This window comes from Falco punctatus (assembly GCF_963210335.1).
Source record: "Falco punctatus genome assembly, chromosome: 5".
Classification (NCBI taxonomy): Eukaryota; Metazoa; Chordata; class Aves; order Falconiformes; family Falconidae; genus Falco; species Falco punctatus.
The window spans coordinates 78,164,112-78,189,024 of record NC_137584.1 but is presented as its reverse complement, the minus strand read 5'-3'; the positions used below and the strand labels follow the sequence as shown (position 1 = coordinate 78,189,024).

At 42.2% G+C, this 24,913-nt stretch overlaps 1 protein-coding gene across 2 annotated transcripts in view; it reads right to left on the bottom strand.

Moving 5' to 3' along the window:
• The window catches only part of CD2AP (CD2 associated protein), an 89,735-nt gene extending 65,129 nt beyond the window's left edge, over nucleotides 1–24,606 (bottom strand). The window contains exons 1-2 of one of the 2 annotated variants that reach the window (XR_013928449.1): nucleotides 24,364–24,606; nucleotides 1,171–1,331 (exon numbers count right to left, since the gene is read on the bottom strand). Coding sequence is in view for 1 of the 2 variants with exons in the window: in XM_080389243.1 (XP_080245369.1) it covers nucleotides 1,171–1,331; nucleotides 24,364–24,367 (165 nt within the window). In the remaining variant the exon portion in view is untranslated. The remainder of the gene's footprint in view (nucleotides 1–1,170; nucleotides 1,332–24,363) is intronic. The other variant, XM_080389243.1, reaches the window with a different exon arrangement.
• Between the last annotated feature and the right edge of the window lie 307 nt (nucleotides 24,607–24,913).

Sequence of the window (24,913 nt, the reverse complement as noted above, 5' to 3'; positions counted from 1 at the left end):
AGGAATATATAAATTCTCTTTGATTATAATTTACGGAAGTCACACTAAGCAATCCCTGGAAGTTACTAAAAAGGCTAGAAAGCATAAAGCAGCAAAGCATAACATCTCCATAAAATCTGCGTAGTTTACATGATAAAATATCTGCAGCTCAGATGACTCAGACTCTGAATTTCAGAAGTTACACATGGAATAGCACACCTAGCTGCTTTGCAGACTTCTTCATTTCAAGTAATAAATAGGTTCATACTTAATATTAGTCAGAAAATAGGAAAAATGTGGAAGGTGCAAACAAGAACTTCAATTTAAATTAGGACACAAACAAAATAAACATGGAAGGTTAAATAAAAGGTTTGAGAAGCAGCATCTCACAACAACAGACAACCACCACAAGTCAGTCATTCAGCACTGAGCGAGACAGAGATCCCAGAGGATCATTTTATAGAAAGATGATGACTAACCCAAAGACATGACAGCACCGCAGCCCAGTGGAACACTTACCATACACCTGGAAGGTTTCAGTTACTTGCTGCTGACTAATGCAGATCCTGGTCAGGAAACCAAACAAGCTGATAGTCAACCTGAGTGCACAGTTACCTTTCAGCTGGACATGTTCCCTGCCCTGTCCCTTTGCATGGTCACAAAAAAGGCAGAGCCAGCAGCGGAGACTCCAGGGTAGAGCAGAATAGCTCCTTCAAACAAAGCAGCTTAAATCCAGGCTGAAGCACCCACACAACCACAGCTTAAGGATGTAGTTTTTCATTATAGCTGAGCTGCAGCCTCACTTTCCCAATTCTCTCATGACTTGATGTTTTCTGTAAGGGCAGGTTTGGGGTTTTTTTATGGTTTTAGTGAGATGAATTCATTAAAGAACTAAAGCAGGTAACCATGGCTACAGACAACTGTTAGTGCACCCCAGCAGCAGGAGGGAGACAGCACATACAGCACAAGGGTACAGACCAAAAGAAATGCTTAAGTGAGTAAGAACAGACAGCAGAACTTAAACAAAAAAGGCCTTCAAGAACACCATAAAAAAGATGTAATCATCTAAAAGGTCTTCCAGTTCAAAAAACCCATCTTGTTACAAATACAACTGATACGTATTATAACCATTTCACTATAACTAGCCTGCTGTATAATCACAGTAAAACAGTGTCAGTGCAGAAAACTCACCTTCACAAAATTGTCAGGGAACATGCCCCTTCTGCCATTTAGCTCCCCTTCTAACCATCCTTCTTCTTCCAGTTTTTTCACATTCCTGATGATTTCCCCAACTCGAATCGTTAACTCATCATCATGTACTGCATCATAATCATATTCCACAATATAGTCCACTAAAAAAAAAAAAAAAGAGAAACACACCACAGTGAATGCAAATCAGACGTGGAAACACAACTTGAAAGCCATGCACACACAAAAAAGGCAGACCTAATGACAAATGCTAAGAACAAGCATTTCCCTTACAGCAATGCTCATTTGTGAGCTGTAGTGCTCCCAACCATCTTGGGGAGAGGGAAAAAACTGGACAGTCACCTATTAAAGTAAATTTAGGAATATGACACCAGGTCATATTTTGGTGGTGGTAGGTAGGTTTTTGTGTATGTGTGGTGGAAAGGATTGCAGGCAGTGGGTCCCCCTGGCCCCGCGAAGTCCCAACTGAAGATTTACCAATCATGAATCAGTGCTCACAGGGCAAGAGTTTCTTACTCAATACATATTTAGGGCCAAGGAGGGAGAAAGGCTCAAATTGTGCATGTGCAGCGTGCACATGCAATGCTTTGCTAATTCACATACTTGCATCTGCTATTTTACCTGCAAAAAACTGATTGCGGCACACAAATATTTTCATAGGTTTCATGCAAGAAATGTAATATAGCCAGAAGGTGTACAATTAACAAATAAAATTGCCAGACATGAAAAAGACACAAACCTTCAGATTCATCTGGGTTTACTTGAAGAAGCAGCAGCAAGCAAGTTTTAATTTTGATATAAATAAGTTTACCCAGGGGAGTATAGCAATGTATTTACATACTTGTCCATCTGTTGCACAAGATCCACTAGAGTTGCTTACTGAGAGCTTAAGGCCTGTTTGGCAATAAAGGCCGATTTGTTCATCAGGAAATTCTGTTTATGCCAGAAATTTCCACAAACCTGCAGCAATCAAATAATCTTCCCTCTCACTCAAATCCAGTCAGGATACTCAGGCACTAACAAATGTAACACTGCTCTCACACCTTCTCTTCTGCGGATCACAACAGACACATGCAAAGGCAAGAGTACAACAGGGTTAAAAGACAGAAATCCTGAATGGCTGTGAAAGTGTTTTTTTCCCCCAGGTCATTCTTTATTCTATCGGTACGTAATAATATTGAACAATTAAATCACAAATTAAGGAATCAAATGGAAGAAAGTATTTCCTGGTAATGAACTTGTTAAATCAATATATAATTCTGATCTGTGGACAGTTTTGATCAGAAGTGCTGCTGCACACATGTTGTAACGCATCTTTATCCCTCTGCTGCCTAGAGATTAAATCAGAAAACCTTTGGTAAAAAACAGAACTACATGATTTTCAGAATATACCCATTAACAAAGGAACCAGTCGAATATAAATATGAAGATTTAGTTTTGCTTTTTTTACTTTAAGAAAGAAAATTTGTTTTCTTCATTATGAACAGAAGTCATCAATAGAGTTGTCTGCTCGTGATACACACACTACAACTCTTAACACACTTTTCATACTGTATACATTTATTTTTTGTCAAACGTATTCTCTAAGCTTGCTTAAAGTATCCTATTTCCAGACTACTGCCCGCAGCCACCATAGCAATTTTGTCTTGCTTCAGCACTGAATTGTCTTTTGAGTGGATGACATGAAATATTGCCCAACAGATAGGAAATTCTGGCAGCCACAGAACATAAAAACAACAGCCATTCATCACCTACAGTCTGGAAATGAAAATGTCATCTTCCACCCAACTCAACCATGCTGGAAACCTACAAATGCATAAAAATGTAAGAAATATCGATGTTACATATTTCTCTCATGATAAACTCTGTTTTTAAGCACATTAGCAGATATTATATTTCAATATACGCACTATAGGACAGTTTTATGAAGTTAAACATGGAAAACGGATCAGAACACTGTATCAGTCATAGTAAATGCTTCCAGCATTGCAGAATATGACTGCAACTGCCAAACACCTGGTCCTTTTTCCACAGAAGTAGTAGGCAATCATACTCACATTATGTCAACATAACAATTATTTTGAAAGCTTCTTTATTTCCTTGGGGGAACATTTCCATATTTGTGCTTGAAACGCACAGCACAGCACATTCATTTTGGTAACCTTTCCAGACTGTAAAACATGGACTCTGTCATGGCAACAACCAAAAGGAGGATCTCAAGAACCTCCTAGTCGTCATCCATGTGTCTCTGTTCCAAAGACAAATAGCAATGTACGAACATCAGCTTTTTATGTTTGACATTTAGGTGCTGAATTTCCTTCTGTATTTGTCAGCAATATTCAATTTCACCCTCACTCCCAAGGATACATACACAGAACAGATCCAAACTGTGCTGTCTCGCCTGTAAAGCTAGGGGAGTCACGTGATGACACAGAAACGGGAAGACGCTACACACCTCATTACTATGTGGTCCTCAACAGGAACACTTACCACTTTTGCTTTTCAACATTAGCAAGTAGCCTAGATGAACCAACCAGGTAATCTGGATGGCAGTGTGATGGGCAAGAAACTATTCTACTACCAGAACAGTCCAGACTAAATAAGCCTCTGAAAGGTTTTCAAGTATATTTACCCAAGCAAAACTAGTGTCCAGTGACGACAGAAGATGTTTTTAAGGAATCACAACTCATTATAATAACAGTAATTAAGATTCATGTCAGTCCATGGATTATACTTAATGCCTGAAGTAGTTCTGAATGCTTCTGGAAGATTCTCAAGTTCTCACTTAAAAGCTTTGCTGAAGAACAGATACGATACTAAAATCAGTCAGCAGTTAAGTTGGACTGCAGTAATACAAGCTGGTCAAAACAGTCAGAAACTAGTCCCAACTGGTAGAAGGTGCACCAGAACATCACAAAAACACAAACTATCAAAAGCATCTATCTTGCCTCCCCTCTGCTTTTTACACAGCTTTCTCAATTTCAAATCAATTGTAGCTTAAAAATCCATAATGACCAAGTGTTGGAAGAAAAAGTCTTCTTGAGCTTCAGCACAAACACTGTGAGGTTAACTATGCTTTTCTTGCACATCCAGCAGGACCAAAGTTCACCCAAGAGGGAAACAACATTTTTTTCTGAGTTTTCACAGGCAGCATGGGCCATCACAAACCACCTCCTACACTGTGTGCAAAGAAGCTGTCTTTATCCTAGATCTCTAACCAATAAGTAGCAAACTAGGGTTTTTATTTGAATTCTTGCCAAAACAAGACAGCACCTGGCACATGCTTCCAACCAAGGAAAGAGGGAAACAAACAAAAAATGACAAGCCAAACCAGTCAGGTTGATTAGGGTATTACAGAAAATAAATTGTAACAGACTGAGAATTGACAGAATAGATCTAGAAACATAGGACTATGTTTACTGTCCTGGTAGCAGTCAAGGGGCTGGAAACTGTTCAATGAAGTGTCAGAGGCAGATGAGTCGGTGCCAAGAGCACTGGGGTGACGATAGTGGGAATCGGCAAAGATGTATGAAGAGGAAATTATGCCTGACCAACCTGACAGCCTTTCACAATGAAATTGCTCTCCCATCATGCCGTGAAGTAGTAAGGTACACCGTCTCCCATAACATCCTCATACACAAACAGATGGAGTACAGGCCAGATGAGTATAAAGTGAAGTGGACTGAAAACCGTCCAAAATGCCAGGCTTGAAAGGTTGTATCAATGACAACTGCTGGAGGAGAATCACCAGTGGTGTGCCCCAGGAATCAATGCTCAGTTGTTCCAATATCTTTATTAATGACCTGGAACTGAATGCACCCTTAGCAATCTGCAGATGATGCAAAACTACAAGAGGTGGCTTACAGACCACACTGATGTGCTGCTATTCAGAGCGACCTCAACAGGCTGAGGGAATGGACCAACAGGAACCTCATGAAGTTCAAAGGCAAATGCCAAGCCCTGCCCCTGGGGAGGAACAAACCCCTGTACCAGTACAGGCTGTAGCCTGCTTGGTTGGAAAGCAGCTTGGCAGAGTAGGACGTGGTGGACACTAAATTCACATCAGCCAGCAAAGTACCCTTGCAGCAAAAGAAGGCTAACAGCATCCTGGGCTGCATTAGGAGTACTGCTATCAGGTCAAGGGAGGTGATCCTCCCCCTCTGCTGAGCACTGGTGAGACCCATCTGGAGTGCTGGGCCCTGTTCTGGGCTCCCCAGTACAAGACAGACACAAACATACTGGAGAGCCCAGCCAAGGGCCACAAAGATAACTGGTATGTTCACATGTACCTTCATATGAGCAAAGGCTGAAAGAGCTGGGAGAAGGCTGGAGGAGACCTTATTGATGAGTGCATGCAGAAGATCAAGCAGTGCCCAACGAAAGCACATGAGGCAGCAGGCACAAACTGAAACAGAACAAATTCTTCTTCAACATATATATATATATATGCATGTACATATACACACACACTGCAAGAGGGATCAAACAATGGAACAGTTTGTTCTGAGTGGCTGTGCAGTCTCCTTAAAGATGCCCAAAAACCAACTGGACACTGCCATTCCATTTTAGTCATAATTGAATTTTTGAAATTTGTTAGTGATAATCCAAGAATACCTCTGTTCTGCATCAGTAATGAGATACAAAGAGCTGTCTTCAGTTAACAGTTGGACTAGATGATCTTGAAGACCCTTCCCAACCTAAACGATTCTACGGTCCTGAGCAACCTGCTGTAGCTGACCCTGCTCTCAGCATGAGGGTTGGACTAGATGATCTCCAAAGGTGCCTTCCAGCCTCAGCCATTCTGTGACTGACTTGAGCCAAAAAGATATACCTTAGGTGGCCACTTTCTGTCATCCAGCCATGACAGCCTTCCAACATAGCCAACTTCCCAGACAGTGCTTTTTGAAGGTTATGACCAATTTTCAGGGGCAGGGGATCAATTAAATCAAAGCACTTAGTAAAAAAATATTGACAGGACATCCTTGGGGGAAAGGTGATTATAGCAGACTTTATGGGAGTGGTCTATTCAGCTCTTGGTTTCAAGTAAGATGACAATCTGACTAATGAAACGGGCCAAATATGTCAAAGCTAGTCAGCGTCATCAACTATAGACTACGTTGCTCCCTGTTTCAAAGACGAAAGTGTCCTCTCTAACACTGCCTCTTTGACAGAATTGCTCATGCTGTTAGCCAACATAGCAATGCTGCCTGCACAAGGCATTCAGTCACTGCTGGCACAGGTGGACTCTCCACTTCTCCAAAACTTTTGCATCCCAGTGCCAAAGCAGAAGGCAAGCCTCCCGATAAGCATGGCTGCATAACATCCATCTTCACTGATTTTAAACAAAGGAAGTCTTCAACTACTCAGATTCTCTCTGAGGTTGGCTATTATAGGTAACTAAGGCCCTCTGGGAGCCCTATAAAAAAAAAAGCATCCAAAACAAACAAAATCCAAAAATAAATGAAGGAAAATAATGGAAAATGCATTGAAATTCTAGCATGACTGTCTTCAACAGAAATAACCAAGTGTTAGACATTTGTCCAGCAAAGAGCAAAATTCCACATTCTTAGTACTTTAAGACATTACAGTATTGTCAGAATCCAGTGTCCTTTCTGTAGTAGCCAGGAAAAGACACAAAGCAGATATAAAATAAATCCCATTAAAAACACATGTAATAGCTTAGAAAATAAAAAAAAACCCACCAAACAAACAAACAAAACCACCAAACACATTTGTGGATAACTGAAATCCTTGCATATAACTTCCAAGCTATTCAGGAAGCCTTGCTGAAACTTGCTGCAGACCTGGAGGGACAGAGTCCAACATCGAGCAGCACGAAGAATTTGGGTTGCATGTCATGCCCTGTAAAGGTCTCTTCAGGCAGGTTTTAGGTCAGTTCAGATTCAGTCATTTATTGGAACAGGAACCCTGGAAAGTTGTGTAGCCTCCAGATTTATCGTGCCAGCAGAACTGCAGTTACACTAGAAACTGAGATTTTGCTTTTCCAATTTATCATAACAGACAGTTGCTAGATGCCCAAACCAAACTTTATTAGTAGTTATTTCCACTTGTACATCTATCACAAAAAAAAATCCAAAATTTAGTCACCTATAAAACCAAGTTAACATTTATGTTATTATTTATGAATACACATACACAGAGTAACAAAGGCATTTATTTTTATAGCAGACAGCAAGCTTACACTAGAGACAAAAGACGACAGAAGACACAATCTTATCCTTTTAGCTATGATACTTTTCTTCACAATTATCTCAAAACCGGGTGTTAGACTGAAGTAGAAAGCTTCTCCCAGTTGCTCTCCCACAGAAACATTCCTACAATGTTAGATACAAGAGTTCCAGCTGTTTTAATAGCAATACCACAGTTCATCTTTGGCCACTGAAAATAGACCTTAACACTGAAAAAGTAGTTCAGGTGTTTAAATGCTGAACAATGAAAACACGTCCCTAAGTTCTAAATGTAAGTAGTGGTTATAAGAATTACCTTTTTTCTGCTTCAACACCACAAAATTCCCTGTTACCCTGACTTGAGTCACTGATGACAACTCATATGCTCAGCTAAAGAGACCCGGTGGACTGCCCATTGCCCTTAAAATTCTAGCCCCTGCTTCAAAAACTGTACGAGGTTTGTCCTACAAAGCTCTCCTGGTAAGACATACACACAAGGTGAGCATCAGGGTTTGGCAACCAAAGACAAACCCCTCCTGGTCAAGAGCCTCCACTTCTTTGAAGCCAGACTCCTTCTGCGCTCTGCATCTGCTCTCATGACTCGCTCTCCTGTTTACACAATGAACCACCATGACCATAATAATCAGTTCCCCAAAGATCTAAGTATTCTTTTGGGGTACAGATGTGGGTTTGGTCTTCCTCACACTGAGTAAGGAAGTTTCTCACATTTCCCACTACTGGGGAAACCAATCCAACCACTGGTCTTGTGCAAAAAGATACTTCCCTTCCTTTCACGTTCCAACAGTCATCAGCATGAGAAGCAGCCTAGGGACTGAATCGGGAACAGATGGAAACATACAGGATTTCCTACTTTCCTTCTCATGGTGCCAAACACAGCTATATCATCAATGGAAACTGGGAAACCTGCAAAGCTGTACTTCCAAGACATCTTAACCCAAGGGTGCTGTGAACCCATCTTCTCTTCTGTTTGCATTCACATGGTCCCTCCTCCCTGCTCTGCACCTGGAACTAGTGTTTATTTATACTGTGGGTGAATTAGGTAAGGAAAACAGCCTGAGAAAAAAATATGAAGTGCCAACTACCTTCAAGTTTATCTCCCTAAGATGGCTCACAGCAGGGCCAGACGCGCAGGACTGCGTCAAATCCAACATCTACACGATTGTTACAGTCCAGACCAGGAGCACGCTTCTTGGTGAAGCTCCCCAAACCATCCTCATTTAACGTGCTTCAGTTCAGTGTGGACCAGCAGTCTCACAGCAAGTAATCTGGATTTCTTTTCACTGAAACTAAATCAAAGATATACAGCCAAACAACACCCTTAATGCATGCTAATCTTGAACAGGCATTAAATCCATGGGATGAGACTAGGACCATGATGATATAAAAACATCCAAAACATGCAGTATGAATGTCAGATGCCTAACACCAGCAGTTTCCCACTACGGATCCAATCACATTGCCCTTCACTGCATGCTGCTTTGCACATAGACAAAACCTGCCACAAAACCACATCCTAACACAACGCATAAACAACATGAGGCCGCTAGATTCATGTCAACACTGTTGGTAGGGATGCAGTTCCAAGCTATTAAGAAGCTGGACAAGGAAAGAGTATTTAACTAATGGAGACCATGCAGTCTACACGTGTAGTATTTTACAGCAGAGTTCACCACAGCCTTCCGCAAGTCAACGGTTTCGAAGTGACACTATACAGAACAGCAGACACTTAACCAAGCTGAGCCACGCAGAGCCATCACACTCATGCTCCATGTGGAGGACTTGCAAAACAGTTGCATAACGAGGGCTTCTGAAAGCATCAAGCATCACAAGATGTTCTGCCTTCACAGTAGCTCAAAAGGAGGTCAGACACCTCCTGCATGGCCTCAGAAACAACAGTGACACACGGCAGAGCCCTTTCTACCTGTGCCTGCTCCCATGTGAGCCATGCCAGTCACGCCAGCTCCAATCCTAATAAACACCCCTGTACCACAGCAGCCACACTGCTTCCTGCTCCTGCAGCTTTTATTTCCTATATGCCAGCCAAGCGAACTTCTGTTGCCACAAGGAAGGGATGTGGCTGTGGAGTTTACTCGGCAGTTTAAGATACTGCTGATCTCATATATTCAAATATTGACTTAAAGTCTTGTTTTCAGCAAAGTGCCCTGCGCCATCAAGATTCTTTCATTAGTTCAGAATAAAACAACATAATGCCAATGAAACTGAAAGATTTTCACGCCATTTTATGTACTTTCTCTTTTAAGCATATGCAGGTAACTCCCACTTTGCTATAAGCTCATTATTCCAAGGACAGAGAACCTAAGTCTGTAGAATGTATTAGCTCAGGTGCTGGGCAAACACACACTGCTTTCAAGCACTAAAGACGCCTTCAATATAAACAAAACACACATTGTTGGACCCAAGCTGATTCTACACAAAACCAGCTCAGCTGTGTCTACCCAGACTCTGGGAGCACCAAACACACCCTGCTGCCACACAGCAGGGACTCAATTTGGAGCTCAACAGGATTTGCTCCATTTGAAGCAACAACCTTCATACTCATGCCAACACACCCCACATCTCAGAAGGCTCATCCGATTTGATGAAGCATTAGATGAGCGATGTCAATCAGCCACTATGCCACAGAGTCAGGCCAAATTTCCAACAAGCTGCCTTTCTGCTTCCCCAGCGTAAGAGCTGATCAGAGGGAGCACCATACCCACCTGAGTTCGCATTCAGGCAGTGCTGTGCTGCAGCAGCTCAGTCTTCCAGCCCTAGCCCCTCTTCCTCTAACAAATTTTTAAAAAAATATTTTTAGAAGGGAATTTAAAAATCAAAGTCTTTCCAATCAAAGACCATAGTGCTGGTTATCAAGAAAACATATCATTCTTCTGGAATAGAGTGTATCTTTTCTACCACAAGTTACCACCAAAAAGGTCCTAGATATATGTTATGGTTTAGAACATCAGTTAGAAACTTAGCGGGTACTCTCCTGTGCTTACAGTAAAGGTATTTTCAACTGTTATAAAGACAGTTTTAGGAGAAAAAAAAAAAAAAAATCAAATCAGAACACACACACATGGGGTGGGGCAGAAACAAAACAGCTTTCAAACATACCGTTTCAGTCTCACAATATCCAGTATCTCATTTGGGCATTTGCTTGCCCAGCACCAGCAGCTCAGACACTTGTCAGCTTCCTATTTTGATCAAATACTATGAGCTTCAAGGAAAAAAAAAGTTTCCATTGGAAGAGGGGAATGAACAAGCTGGAATAAAAAGTAGTTGTTATTTTCCTGAAATATGGGGTCCCACCACATTTTATGCTTTCTAATGATAATGGAGACCTTACTTATTTCAGTATATAAAGGGGGCTTATAAAAGAGGTGGGGACAGACTTTTTACTAGGGCCTGTAGTGACAGGACAAGGGGCAACAGTTTTAAACTGAAAAAGGGTAGGTTTAGACTAGACATAAGGAAGAAATTCTTTATGGTAAGGGAGGTGAGACACTGGGACAGGTTGCCCAGAGAAGCTGTGGATGTCCCATCGTTAGAAGTGTTCAAGGCCAGGCTGGACAGGGCTTTGAGCAACCTGCTCTAGCAGAAGGTATCCCTGCCCATGGCAATAGAGGTTGGGACTAGATGATCTTTGGAGGTCCCTTCCAACCCAAACCATTCTGTAATTCAGACACAAAAATCTTTAATGAGATTTTACCTAGGTGTTAGATACATCATACAAATAAAAGAATTTATCAGTAACTGGTTTTAGCATGTTCTCTTTCAGAGACATCTTCTCACTTTCACAGAATCCTTGCGATCTGTTGGATACCTCATTAAGTTTCTCAAACTTCCAATTTTACATATCTACAGCTGACAGGCAACTCTGTGCCAGAGTTGACCAAACAAATTCATTTCAGCCACTGAACACTTCTCCCAAAAATACTTCTCGCTGCTACGCCTCTGACATCAAAGTCATGAACTCTCAGACAGTACGGTCCGAAGCCAGCTCCAGTCACTTTCAAAGTCAGTGATAACATGATTTGAGTAAAGTTTCATTTTTTTTCTTTTTTCTTTTTCTTTCCACCCTGCAGCATCTGCTGTTTTTCCTTACTTCTTTTCTAAGTTGCTCTATGCTGCATCACTCCATTCCAGCACAAGCATTTTCTGCTTAGAGCAACAATCCTAAAAAAAAAAAATAAAAAATAAAAACAAGAATAGCAGTATACCCATGAGAGGGTCTAAAGCCAGAAGTCTTGGTCCTGTCAGCACAGAACTGGTCTATCTGGAAGCTGCCATGGATTTGCCCAGCATTTTTAGATTGGGCAAGTCCATCATGCATTCTCCAAGAAACGAATCACCACACATTTTTAATAAAAGATTATGTCTAATTTTACAGCCCAGTAAGAATGGCTAAAATAATTAGGAAATGGACAATTGAAAACTCTAAAAAATGTATGCTTTTACTCCCAAACTGTTTAAAGCAATGAGAAACTCATTGCATTCCAACAGTAACCATCTCAAACACCAGCTTCTCCAGCTGGCTCCAGTACAATTAGCAAGATACTTTGTGAAGGAAATTAAACAGCACAGCAGAAATCCTGCCCAGCAGCCTGCCCTGAAGCATTAAAGATGCAAACCATACATGGCTCATTTTCCTGCTCCAGGCTCCCCTAATTTTCTAGAGTGCATTCTAGTGCTTACCACTGTGTACAATAGAACACACTTTAAATTAAACATTTGTCAGTTTTTACTTCCCTAAAGCAAATCGCTGCACGCATCCCCTCAATTCCAACTGCATCCTGTAGATGGTAAGTCATCATTACCAACCAGATGGGGAAAAAAAAGCATCTCAGTGATATATTTCTCACTGCAGGTATATTAAACCTACACTAGAAGAAGAATCCAATCATGTCTTCTCCAATATTATCAGAAATACTTACCTTAAGATATACGCAAACTTAAGAACTGATAGAATTGTGGATTTAATTTACCCCCCTCAATTCTATGAGCAGGACTTGACAGACTCCTCCCTTCACAGCAAGACTGAAATAGGAAGTATTACAGTAAAACCACTAGTATTTGACACCACCTTGTAAGGACAGGAGAGGTCAAAATGTTTTACCTGGCAAGTTACATTAAGCACAAAGTGATGTTTTGCTGTTTCCTTCAGTCTGAGCAGAGCTCATTGCAAGAAACCAGCCTGGAAATGAGAGGTGACACCTGCAGAAAAGGTAGCACATGTCTTCATAAGCAAAGGTGAAAAGCTGCTACTAATTTAATATGCAGAGAAAACCAGGGACCCGAGAGGGTACAAGGGAATGTACTTCAGAAAATGTGTGCTTTTTTTAAAGTCATGACTCAGACACTGTTCCATACATAGATTTACACCTCTTCCTCTGTTCCTTCCCTTAAGTTAATTTTATAACATTTATTTGGCACAACATTCAAGGTAAGTCACAAAACACCAAATTACAAAAGCTGCTAAAATAAAGCCATGCCAAAAAGCTCTGAAGAACAAAAAAAAAACCGTACCTCATTCAGATTTAGTTCCAATTCAAAGCACCAAATAAGCAGTAAAAGTACCACAGGGTATGGGTTTTTCCCTTAAAACTTTCACTTGATAATTAGCTCACAAAAATACATTTGAAGGGGAAGACTCTGTTGCTTATCTTAGAATCCTTTTTATAAAGTTATCCCTGTACCCCCAAAAAAATTTTTTTTAAAAAAAATGTATTTAAATTTTATAGAAGTTTTCCTCCTTCACTATCAGGACCCCACATTACTACAAAAGCTTCAGCTCCTCCTGCAGATTTTTTTCAGGACTCTTCTAGCCAAAAAGGACAGCATGATCATAGCTCCAGGTTATGAATTCATGATTTACAGAAACAAGAAACTGTCTGAAAGCCTTCTGGGTTTAAACCAAAAGAAAACTCTTTTCACACTCCTAAAAAAAAAAAAAAAAGAAAAAAAAAAAAAGAAAAAATGCTTTGATAGATGGCCTACAATTTGGCACATATTTAATTCAGAATGACAATTAGTATTTCTGCAAACATGGCAAGAATCTGGCTTTGAAATAAATTTATGGAAACTTAAAAGCATCATTCGGAGCATGCACAAAGTGTTCCCTTCATCTTTAAAAACAGACATGATGCAATAGTCTGAATGGTCCCAGATTGGGATCTTGCAAAAACCACAAAATATGCTTAGCATTAAAACAGGAACAAGTGTTCCTATCTGACTTCATGCTGTCAGGACAGTCCATTCTAATTATGGCATTAATAAAATTAATTTACTTTTTACTGCGGACATTTTAGTCAATATAAAAAACTGAACTGTTGATTGAAAAGCACAGAGAGAAATCCTTATGCAATAGTTTTTTTACAAAAGCCAGTCAAAATGGCAAATGCTCAAGGGCACTCTACAATCTCAGATACTTTTAAAGGAGATAAAACTGCTTCAACAGCTCAATTATATTCTAAAAGTTAGGAGACAGAGTCCTTTAAACATCCATTTGTAACCTGAATTTAGACAGATTTAGAGTATATCTTATTAACACCACGATTTAAACAGATGTAGCTTGCAATACTTCTGATCATAGAAAAACAAGTTTTCAAAGGACCTCCGGACCACTTATGGCAAACTGGTCAGAGCAAGGCTAACCTCAAAGTCAAATCAGGTCACCAAAGCATTGTCCAACTAAATTCTGGAAGTTTTCAAAAAGGATGGAGATAAAACAGCCACCCTGGGCACCTTTTCTGGTATTCAATTCCACAGTAATTTTTCCTCCATTACATTCAACAGGAATTACCATTAGTCCTAACTTGCAGCCAGTGATACACATTTTTTCACTGTGCCTCCAAGGAGAGTATGTCTTTATCTTCTCCAGGCTAGACCAACTTCCTGCACACTGTACGCACTGGCCTCCTAACCATGCTCAACTCTCCCATCTGTCAGCATCCTCCTTGCATCTGCAGGGAGGGATGAGCAAAACTGGAAACAGTATTTTAGAGACACCCTTGTGAGTGCCAGATGGTCATGGGGAGTAGTTGTTCCCCACCTAGTAGCTACTATACTGCTAATGCCACCTGATAGACAGTGAGGTGGTTCTTTCCCAGATGGTGGATTATGCATTTGTCCTTTTGGAACTGCAGGAGGTTCCTGTCAGTCCATTCCCCCAGTACTGCTGCAGCACATCAACTATCCCCCACTGCATTCACTGTGGAGGTTTTTTTAGGTATAGGAACATCATCTTGAGCACTTGAAGAAACCAGGCTCACACAAGCCACTATCAGCCTACCCTGCTTCACTCCTGATAATTCTTTCCCTGTGCAGCTATTTGGTTGAAACATGCCAAAAGAGTAGCATTCCAAAAATAAGAGCTGCACTTCCCCCCCCCCCCCCCCCCCAGAGTCAGCACTGAGGCACCCAAACCACTGCCCAAACACTCTTGCTCTTATAACCTGATGGCTGGCTAATCATCAAATATGCAGCTTGGAAGCAGCTACAGCATGTGCTGTGTCTTGCAGAGCTAATTGATACTAACACAGAATGATTGGTATTTGAAGAATTTGAGGAGGGAGCTGATGCCTTATGGGAGGTTATGAAAAGCTGTCTGGGGCAAGGGATAGCAGTCACTTCAGTCAGGAGACAAAGCACCCAAACGCAAGTTCATAGAAAGCTAACCCTCACCTCCACTGTTCTCACCACATTCACCTGAAGTAGTAGTTTGGATTTCAGAAACACTAAGGAAATCCTTTTGACTGTCCCCACATATTTCACCACTACCAACCACAACCCTGGTGACTCAACTACACACACATTAAAAAAAAAAAAATCAGGAGGAGAGAAAAATCAACAATATAACCTCAGCTTGTTAAAAAACACAGTTCGGGATTTACCACTTCAACCACTGCTCAGAACTGCAAAAGCATGATGCAGCAGTGTACAGCAAGCCCCAGAAACTCTTGTCTTGATAGGAAACAGCTTTCTTGCTGCATGGAGATAGCAGGCTGTGTTTTATTCTATTGACAGCACATCTCATATTTCATAAACAGCTTTATTTCATCTCCTACTCACCAAGCCTGAGGATTCCTGGTCCTAGTTATCTACCAGGGCAGGTTTTCTTCTGCTACCTATTCATTAGATGCCATTTACCTTGCAATCCATATATATATTTTATGATTCTCTCTCAGAAAGGACACAGTACTAAGACTGAAAGAGGAAACCCTCTTTCCACAAAATAAGCATCTAGTAAGATGATGAACACATGAAAATTAGGAGGCAATTTTATGCACTCTCAACTGTGCTTTCACTTGAGAACCACCACACTGTTAATTCACATACAACCCTATAGCACACACAGTTACAAGAAATGTCTTCAAGTTCTCCTCAAACTGCAAAGGGTTTAACCCCAGACAGTTTCCAATTTCCCTTCACCACCATCCTTACACAGAAACTGGTATGCTGGAAAAGCAGATCCTATTATACTTAGGCTTCTCATAATGTGCAAATATTAATGTAATGTTTTTAACTATCGTCTTCCACTCCACAAACTCTCATTCCCAGTGCTGAAGGGCAAGGTATATTTTCTGTACCACACACAACTTGAATCACAAAAATGAAGCACTTTCATGAGCAAAACAGCACAGTTTACAATAACTTTTCTGAAAGATCCTTATCTACCATACCCATGATAGTATGGGATTAATGTATATGGTTTTGTTCTCATGCCTACAAAAGACTTACTCCCTTCAGCACTTCCACTGCCCCAATTTCAGAACCGCATCTCATCTTACCTGGCTTCAGAATAGCACTAACTCAGATGAACACAAAAACAAGTGTTATCTGGGACACTGAGGTTTCAAACATCTGAAACTCTGCCGACACTCCCAGGCAGCTTGCAAATCTAGCTACATTTGAAGTCTTGTACTAAAAAACTCTGGAGAAAAGAATATTCTTGACTTAACCAGTTAGGAAACCAAACAGATGGGTTCTGCTTTTCAGGAACAGTTGCTTTAGTCATTTACGGAGAATATAGAGTTTCTTAGAGTGATTTCAACAATCTGAGGATGAAGTAGTGACCCTGCACGCTCTCTCCCTATTCATTTCCATACGGCTGCCTCTTCCCTTGTGCTTCCACAGTTCTGCTGCTCCAGGGTGTGCCGGTTTTAGTTTGCTGCCAAATCAGCCAGCTGGTTCTTTTCCAGCTGGATTCAACCCTGGCCAGTGTCTTGAACTAGATCATCCCAAGGACACATGATCACTAAATCTGCCAAAAGGGAAGACTAAAGAATGCACTGATAGGGGCATCATCCAGGGGATTGACCGTATCGAGAAACGATGGATCTAGCACTTCCCTTGGCAATTTGTTCTAGTAGTCAGTAACTTCCCAGACAGAAACATTCAGATGTTAAAATGAGTGCAAACAGCAATATAATTTCCCTTAAGTTTTAGGCAGACTTACTCTAGTTGATCTTGCATTTACTGATTTATGACAGTACTAAATAAGCCAAACTCCATAAAAGCATAAGTGATGGGAACATTACCATCCAGCCCAACTGCAGAAAAACAGAATATAGAAGGACAGAGGTATATTATTTTTTACATCCTATGGTAAGCTGTCTTCTCAAAACATACATATCACCGAGTACAACCAAAACCAAAATCCACAGAAATAGAAAAAGCCACCAAAATAATAAGTTCTAGCTGTTTAGGAACTATTTTCTCTTTAAAGGTATTATTAAGCCTGTTTTAAAAAGAAAGCAAGTTAGAGGCACAGTTTAAAAAGGGCACTTGGCTGGCTTAAAATGGATGGGGAGGATGACGAGGACTTGAAAAGCATTTTAAAGATCAGGAACAAGAAAGCTATAAAATAATCGGTTTGCTGGATCATGAACACTTAGGGAGAGCAATTAATATAGACACTCAGTAGAAACTCAGGAAATTTCAGCTTGGACCAAGTGCAAAGTAACTGCAGGCTACAATGGAAGAGAAGAAACGCTCTCCATTCCCTGGCTCCTGAAATACAGTCCCATCCACTTTCTTGCACAGGCACTAATGACTGTGCAGTCAGAATAAGGCCATTCAGCTTGCTGACACGATGGCAAACCTGGCACATGAGTTTCTTCCACACCAGCCAGCTTGTCAGCTCACACTGCGGACTCACAACCGCCAGGGCCATAGCAAGCCAGGAGGAAGCATCACAAAGCTCTACCTTGTTCAGCAGCAGCTTAAAGAGATCTCTGCTGAAGCACAGAGTTAAACTGCACACACAGAATGACTCCAGGACAAGAGAAATTACACACAAAGCAACCTTAAAACTAATCCTTTCATAACTAAAGCTACAAGTCCAGAGTTGAGTGATATGATTCTCCTTTACTAGAGCGTGAAACCTTTATGAAATTAAGCAGTTTCATTTCTTCAAGCAGTGAAACTGGGAGGCTTTTCTCTCCCCAGTCCCAAAGATTCATTGAGTGGAAGTAACTTGAACCATCCCAAGAAGTTTGCTATTGTTCTTCTTTCGTATCTTTCCTGAAAAATTAAGAAACAACGTAGCTTGGAAAATAAAAAATATTAAGCAGAATTAAGGCAAACAGGTAAATAAATCAAATAAATCCACAACTGAACCAAAGAGCTAAAACTGGAAGACAGTAATTTCTACCAGGCACAACTCTGACAACTGCTGTAAATGTGCTGCAGCTGACACCACTCTTAAATAGCATCCTCATCCTGCTTTCATTCACTTTTTGCAACCATGAGCTTAGTCTCAGCTTCTAGAGAGCCAACCTGGCTGAAAACTAATCCAGAAAAACAGGGAAGTTTCAAAAGATTCAGCTTGTACAAGGAAGGGAAGAGGACAATACACACTAGCCAGAAGCAAGTGAAGGATGAGATTTTGTTTCAGCACCAGCTTACAAAGATCACGCTACATATACAGTCAAAAGCATTTGACTAAGACTGACCACTTCGTAATTTTATCCAAGAAGTAGAAACTAATGACTTAAGAGTCTTCTTTAAATGGTAAATCAGGCAAGTTTCCAGGATCTTGGGCAAAACCGCCTTCCTTAAAACTAAAATAAAAATCATTAGTAACTCAAATCCACAAAAATCTATTCAAAGGAAGCAAAAAAAAAAAAGAAAAAGAAAAAACATTTATATATTCTTATACTGCCAAAAAGTATCATGTTCGTGACAATTTAGATACTGCTAAGGAAACAGCATAAGCTTAAGCCATTTCAATAATTTAAAATAATACTTTATCTGGTTTAAGCAATAAAGGTGATAAAATTAATTTTAGTTTGTTTAACAATGTCAAATTTAAACTCAAATTTACAATTACAAAACTTTACAGCACTAAGGCACACAAGCAGACAGATCCTCGCTTCTTTCTCCAGATTTCAGCAGAGAGCTCCAGCTGCAACCCTCTCCTTGCGATTGTAACATCACAAGTCAGCACTGTCCAAATTGCTGAAATTAAAAGAAAAGGGTGGGGTTTTTTAATAATTCAAAATATTAGATTCTAATTTATTCCACTGAAAGCAACCCTGCCTAATAATACTTTAAGCATGCTATAGGCAATACATATTCCTTTAAGTTAATTCCATATTCTAAATGACCTCATATTATATTCTCTCCAGTGTACATCACCCCCAAAAGTGGAAAGATTTAACTCATCTGGCAGACAGACACATACTGTGACTTCTCCTTCAGTCTGATTTAGGACTCTGACAGGACAGCCAAGGGCTATGTGCAAGCAGGGTTACGCTCGCACCATCACAGTGACAAAGTTATGTAAAACTATTTCTCATCACTGCACGTCCAAGAAGATAAGGGACAGCAAAGACACAAGCATCCCCTTCACAGTGAGCAGGGCACATTTTACATCGTTAGCAAATTCACAATTCAGAGTAGAAGAGAAAAGCAACATTCATGGAAAGGAAGAGTGTCAGAAGGAAAAGTTTGATTTAACTACATCACAAAATCTAGGAAGCCAGCTTAAAAAAAAAAAAAAATCCAATCACCAGACTTTAAAGGAACAGAAGAAAAGGACTAACCCCTTGTAGTGGACCAGAGACAAGTTTTAAGTGCCCAGGGGGCAATCACAGGTTGGACTAGCTGCTAGAAATTGCTACATTCCAGAACTACTAGTAACAAATTTCACCTGATCAACTTACCCACATCTGTCAAGACGACCTAAGTCACTTTAGGCACTTTCATTGCTGCTCTTTCCTAGCAAAGCACTTTTATGAAACTGGGTCAGGGAAATACTAGAGCAGCAGTCACATGTGACAGCACCCATAAGGAAGCAAAATGGATGGGGAAGAGCAAAGCGATGACAGCCAGAGCGGGACAGCCCAGGCAGCCACCTCGCTTAGTCCCAGACAGTGCAGCATGCCTGACCACACACTTCCTGTGTTTATGCAACAAAAAAATCACTAAGGGACAAAAAAGCCTAATACAGGCAGACAACAGGGCGAAGGCAGCCAGTGAAAGTGAAGAGACTCCAAAGGGAAGACCCTACCTAGCTGAAACAAAACCTCTAAGAACTGATAGGAGAATAAAAGAAGCCAGGACAGCAAATAATTACACTCCTGCATGGAGTTAAGTCTTGAATAACATATACAGAGTCTCAAGAACTCTCCACGATGAAAGTGCTATCAAAATTAAAATAACCATCCAGTAAAGGTGACCAGCACCCAGAATGGCTGGCACACAAGGAAAGCAGACGTGGGGAGACTTCTCAGTCTGAAGCCACCAATCACCCACCATTTCTCAAAAATACAAAGGAATTAGGCAGAATGAGCAGCAGCTTTAGGGAAAAAGCCTCATGCAAAAACGACATCTTTCCTACACACACACCCATTCATGCTAAACAGGGACTCTCACTGCCACAGGTAGCTGTGGAGGGAAAGAGCCTCTTTGCCCCCCTTTGTACAAGTCCCTGATAGCCTATCCCCATCTATAAAAAAAGTCCAGTGAAACTACAAACACTTTTGAGCAATTACTAATTGCCAGACCATGTGTCTTACTTAAAAACAAACAACATTCCACGATGGACCTGCCTGCTTTCCCTATCCTCTTCCTTCCTACCTGCCCCAAAGACAAGACTTAGCATAGCAGCTCTTACATTCTTGGAAAAACAGAAAAGGCAAGAGCTGAGCTGACAGAATCTCTAGCACTTTTTTGATGGGATTTCTCCTCCACCTCAACCCAAACCCAGTACCCACCAACCCTTCTCAGTTACTGTAACTTGTTTGTTACAGTAGCTTAGGCACCTCTCTTCCAGAGGTCAACTTTCCATCATCTTCCCTTATAGTTTTGCCTAGAATAAGGAAAACTATAAGACAGCACTTTGCTCAACATTGCCAGTACAAATACAATGGGTCTGTCAACATTACAATCAAGTGCCCCAGTAGAAAAGGGTTGCAAAAAATTTTACTTCCAATAACTCATTCTTCGGTATTTTACTATGAATAATAGTAATGGAAGGACTCTTCATTTATCCTATCCCATATGTTTGGGGGGTGTTTGGAGTGATTTTTTTTTTTTTTTTTGGGGGGGGGGGTGGTGGTGGTGGTGTGTGTTTAGTTTTGGTTGGTTTGTTGGGTTTTTTTCCTCAAATGAGAGAGCAAACCTTGAAGTAATGTTTTGATTGGTTCTTCTAATACTACTAGTCAATACTGCAACAATCTGTCACTGTCCATGTGACTATGTTACAAGCACTCAGCCTGCTTACAAAACCCGTCTAGATTTTTTTCTGTTGCCAACATGAAGGTAAAGAAAGCAAAAGGTGTCATGCAAGTTTAATGCCCGATAAACTTACTAAATAGTTTCTGTAAAACAAATATATTTATGTATATTTATACTCATTCTGTTAGCAATGAAAAAGTATGTCTGGCTTCTTAAAGTATTCCAAAGTTATAAAACTTTCTAAAGCTAAAATCCACGAAATTCAAGTGTACTAACTTCTCAGCACCACAAATCAAAACTTGCACAAATTTTTGGAAATAAAAAGGGGATGGGATGGGATGGGGGGGGGGGGGGGAAGGGGGGAGAAATGCATATAGCGAAGTAGATACTGACAGAACTCCAGTAAGTTTCAGTGAACCACTGTGGCAATTTATTAACTGTTGCTGGAATACTTCACTCTTTAGCTGTAAAGCCATATAAAAATTAGTTGGACACTGCAAATTTAGCGCAACCTTCTTGTTAACATGTAAGTTATACAGTCAAACACCTTCTCAACTACAATTAGTAAAATAATCTAATTTTGGGCCATTAAAGTAAACCAGACAGATCTTACAATACACAGAATTCTACCTCCAAGTGGCTATCAACCCAAGACAGCAAAAAGGTAATTCAAAGTTTTTCCACAGAACATCTGAACACTTTTTCCCCTTTAATTAATCTATTTCTCTATTTGTAGAACCATATATTGAATCCATGTGACTTATCTAGTACAGAAGGCAAGTGATTACAATGACAAAGCCTAAGCCCTTAACAGGGCATTACCGCATTACTAGTACTTTAGTTACCAGTTAATAGTGTTGTGTTTGTCACCTCTGACAACATCCTCCTCCCCATCTTTCAAGTGCCTGAATGACACACGCTCTTGCAACATTAATGTCCAATCACTACAAGAATGTGAAGAACCTATTCCAAGGCATTTTGTATTTCTGCCCTTCTCCTTTTGGTTCTTCCACAGTCATTCCTCACACGCCCCGTTCTTACTTCTCCATAAATCTCGGAAACCCTTGAGTTTGTCAAACAGATATCCCAACAGCCCCCTCCATGCCACCTCTTACATGTAAAATCTCTTCCATAAGCTGACATACAAGACAAACAATCTCTTATCAAGAGCCAGGTCTACTATGACATCAATAATAAAATAATGAAATAATGACCTCTAAAGTTAAATGTGAGGCCATCACTAAATATAGTGAGTGCAGTACAAACTACAGTTAGTTCTTTTTCCACTCTTATTTTTAGAGATGTTTTACAGTACATTTCTCCCTACTTTTGGTGACAAGAGAATAACGCTTGAAAATCTGAATAAAGGATGACACCTTCACAGAAAATCTATCTAAAAGGTTCTAGGATCATTCTGCAATCATTTATAGAGGTTTGCCAATGTTCTGGCAGAAACAGTCCTATACTGCACACAAATTGCTGTAACCACCCATGCAATAACAATACTTGACACAGTATTGTCAATTCAGTCACCTCTGCAGCAGTAATAACATGCTCACTACTGTAATCAGAAGAGACAGAGAACCAAGCCACACTTAAAAAAAGGAAAGGAAAAAAACCCATGAAACATAAAACTATAGTAACCATTAGTCATAAGCTGGACTCAGTCCTTTATTAACAGTGTTTACAGTATTCCTAACTGTACACTAATAACCCAGACCTACCATAAATAAATCCTCAGGTATTTCACATTTCAGCATTACACAGTCCGAGTTTAAAAAGTTTAACTAGCACACTAAAACTTCATGCTTTACAAACTACCATCACAGGCCACTGCAATGACCTGGACAGATGCTTCTCACTTGCAAGTAAGGCAATGCAACCCAGAAAGACACAATAAATAATTCCTGCCTATTCTGAATAACCAAAAGAAGCATCAAAAAGTGAGTTTTTTAGAATTTGGCTTGTATCAGAACCTAGAACGCCAATTTCACTCTATATTTTCAGACTTCATTTTAAGTGTGCTTTGATCATGTAATACAACTTTCACTGAGATGAAAAAACTGAGAGCACGTCTTTATTATCAGGAGGAACACAAGTCAGGAGGAACATTTATCGGTCCACTAACTGCACGTTTGATCTACACACCCCGCATTTCTCCCCCCCTTTTTTTTTTTTAATGCATAAGGGGGAGGAAGCAAAGCTATTCAAAACCTAGGTATCCTTCCACCTAAAAGGCTTCAATTCCGCTTAAACATAGCATGTTTGCACACAGCAGCATAAGCACACACACGCAGCCCTCTTCAAACAGGGCAGGCAAGCCCCCACCACACGCACGCCTGCACACACCCCTCCGGAAGGGCATTAAGCGGCTGATGTTATTATACAGGACAGCACAGCAAGGGATGCAACGCGAGTGGAGGTAACAGAGGCAGATAAAATGGTCAACGGAGCTCTTTGGACCCCAGTGGGGGCATCCTGTATAAGGAAAGAAGGCTCTGAAGAGTGATGTTGAAGTCGGTCTTTCACACTTCCCTGTGCAGAGGCTCTTCCATTAAAAATCAGACCCAGCACAACTGATTGTTTCAAGTGTAAACCTGAGCTGGCACATCATGAAAACAGAAATACTTCGAGTCGTCGTACACTTGCTTTTTTGAAGCCAACACCTTGGTGGAGAAATGGGAGTAGGCACAGCTCAAACTGAAGCTGGGTACAAAAAAGAAGCCAGAAGGGCTGGATTTAACCCGAAAAACTTCACCAAGCCCCTCCGACCAAGACCAAGCTCCCTCCCTCCAGCACTGGCTCAATGCTCGCTATACGGCTGCAAACCTCGCTCTCCCCACCGAAAACCCTGTCACCCCCGGCACCGCCACCCGCCTCCGGCCGCCCCGGGCCCCCGCCGCAGCCCCCCGGGCCAGGTCGGACAGGAGGGAGCGGCCCCGGCCTCTCGCCGCCCCTCGTCCCGCCGGGGAGGCGGCCTTCAGCCAACCACCTGCGGGCACCTGCCGCCGCCGGCTCCGGCCTGCCGGGCCCGGGCACCCGCGGCAGCTCCTCCAGCCCCTCCGCCGGCCGCCACCTTCCGCCAGGGCAGCGGGTACCAGCGACGCTGCTTCCCCAGGGCACGCCGGCGGCTGCCCTGAAGCGGCGCTTCCCCGGGCACCGCAGGTCCGCGCCCCCCCCCCCCCCCCCAGACAAAGGGCGACGGAGGCGGCCCCTGGGGAGCGGGAAGAGGGGGCCAGCCTCGCCGCCTCCCGCCGCGGCAGCGCTTCCCCGCCGTGCTCACCCATGCTGCGCCCGCCCGCCCGGGCTCGACGGAGCGACTCCCGATCCCGCCGACGTGCTCAAGCCGGGCACGGCGGCTCCATCTGTGTCGCTACGGGCACGGGCGTTAAAGAGGCTGCTCCGAGCCGCCGGCGGCCCGGGGCAAAGGCAGGGGCAGGGGCAGAAGCAGCCGCAATCCCCTCCCGCCGCGCCTCGCCTCGGGCGAGCTCCGGCACCGGCGGCCCCGGCACCGCCCCCGCCCCGCCTCGCCCCGCCCCGCCCCGCCCGCCGCGGGGGTCGCCAAATCCCGCGAGAGCCGAGCGCCACCGCCCCCACGCCGTGGCGCCGTTGCCAGGAGGGGTGACGTCACGGCCGCGTCCCCGCCCCGTGGACCCGCCCCTCCCCCGGCGCCCGCCGTGCCCCCTCAGCGGCCGGCGGGAGTGCCGAGCTGCCCTGCTGCCGCCTCCCTTCTCCCTGCCTCCCCGGTTCGGTTTTCTGCCCTGTCTCCCGGCCGCCCCGCAGTCATTTGTCCTCAGGCCCTCCTGAGGGAAGGCCGCTAGCCTCCTGAGGGG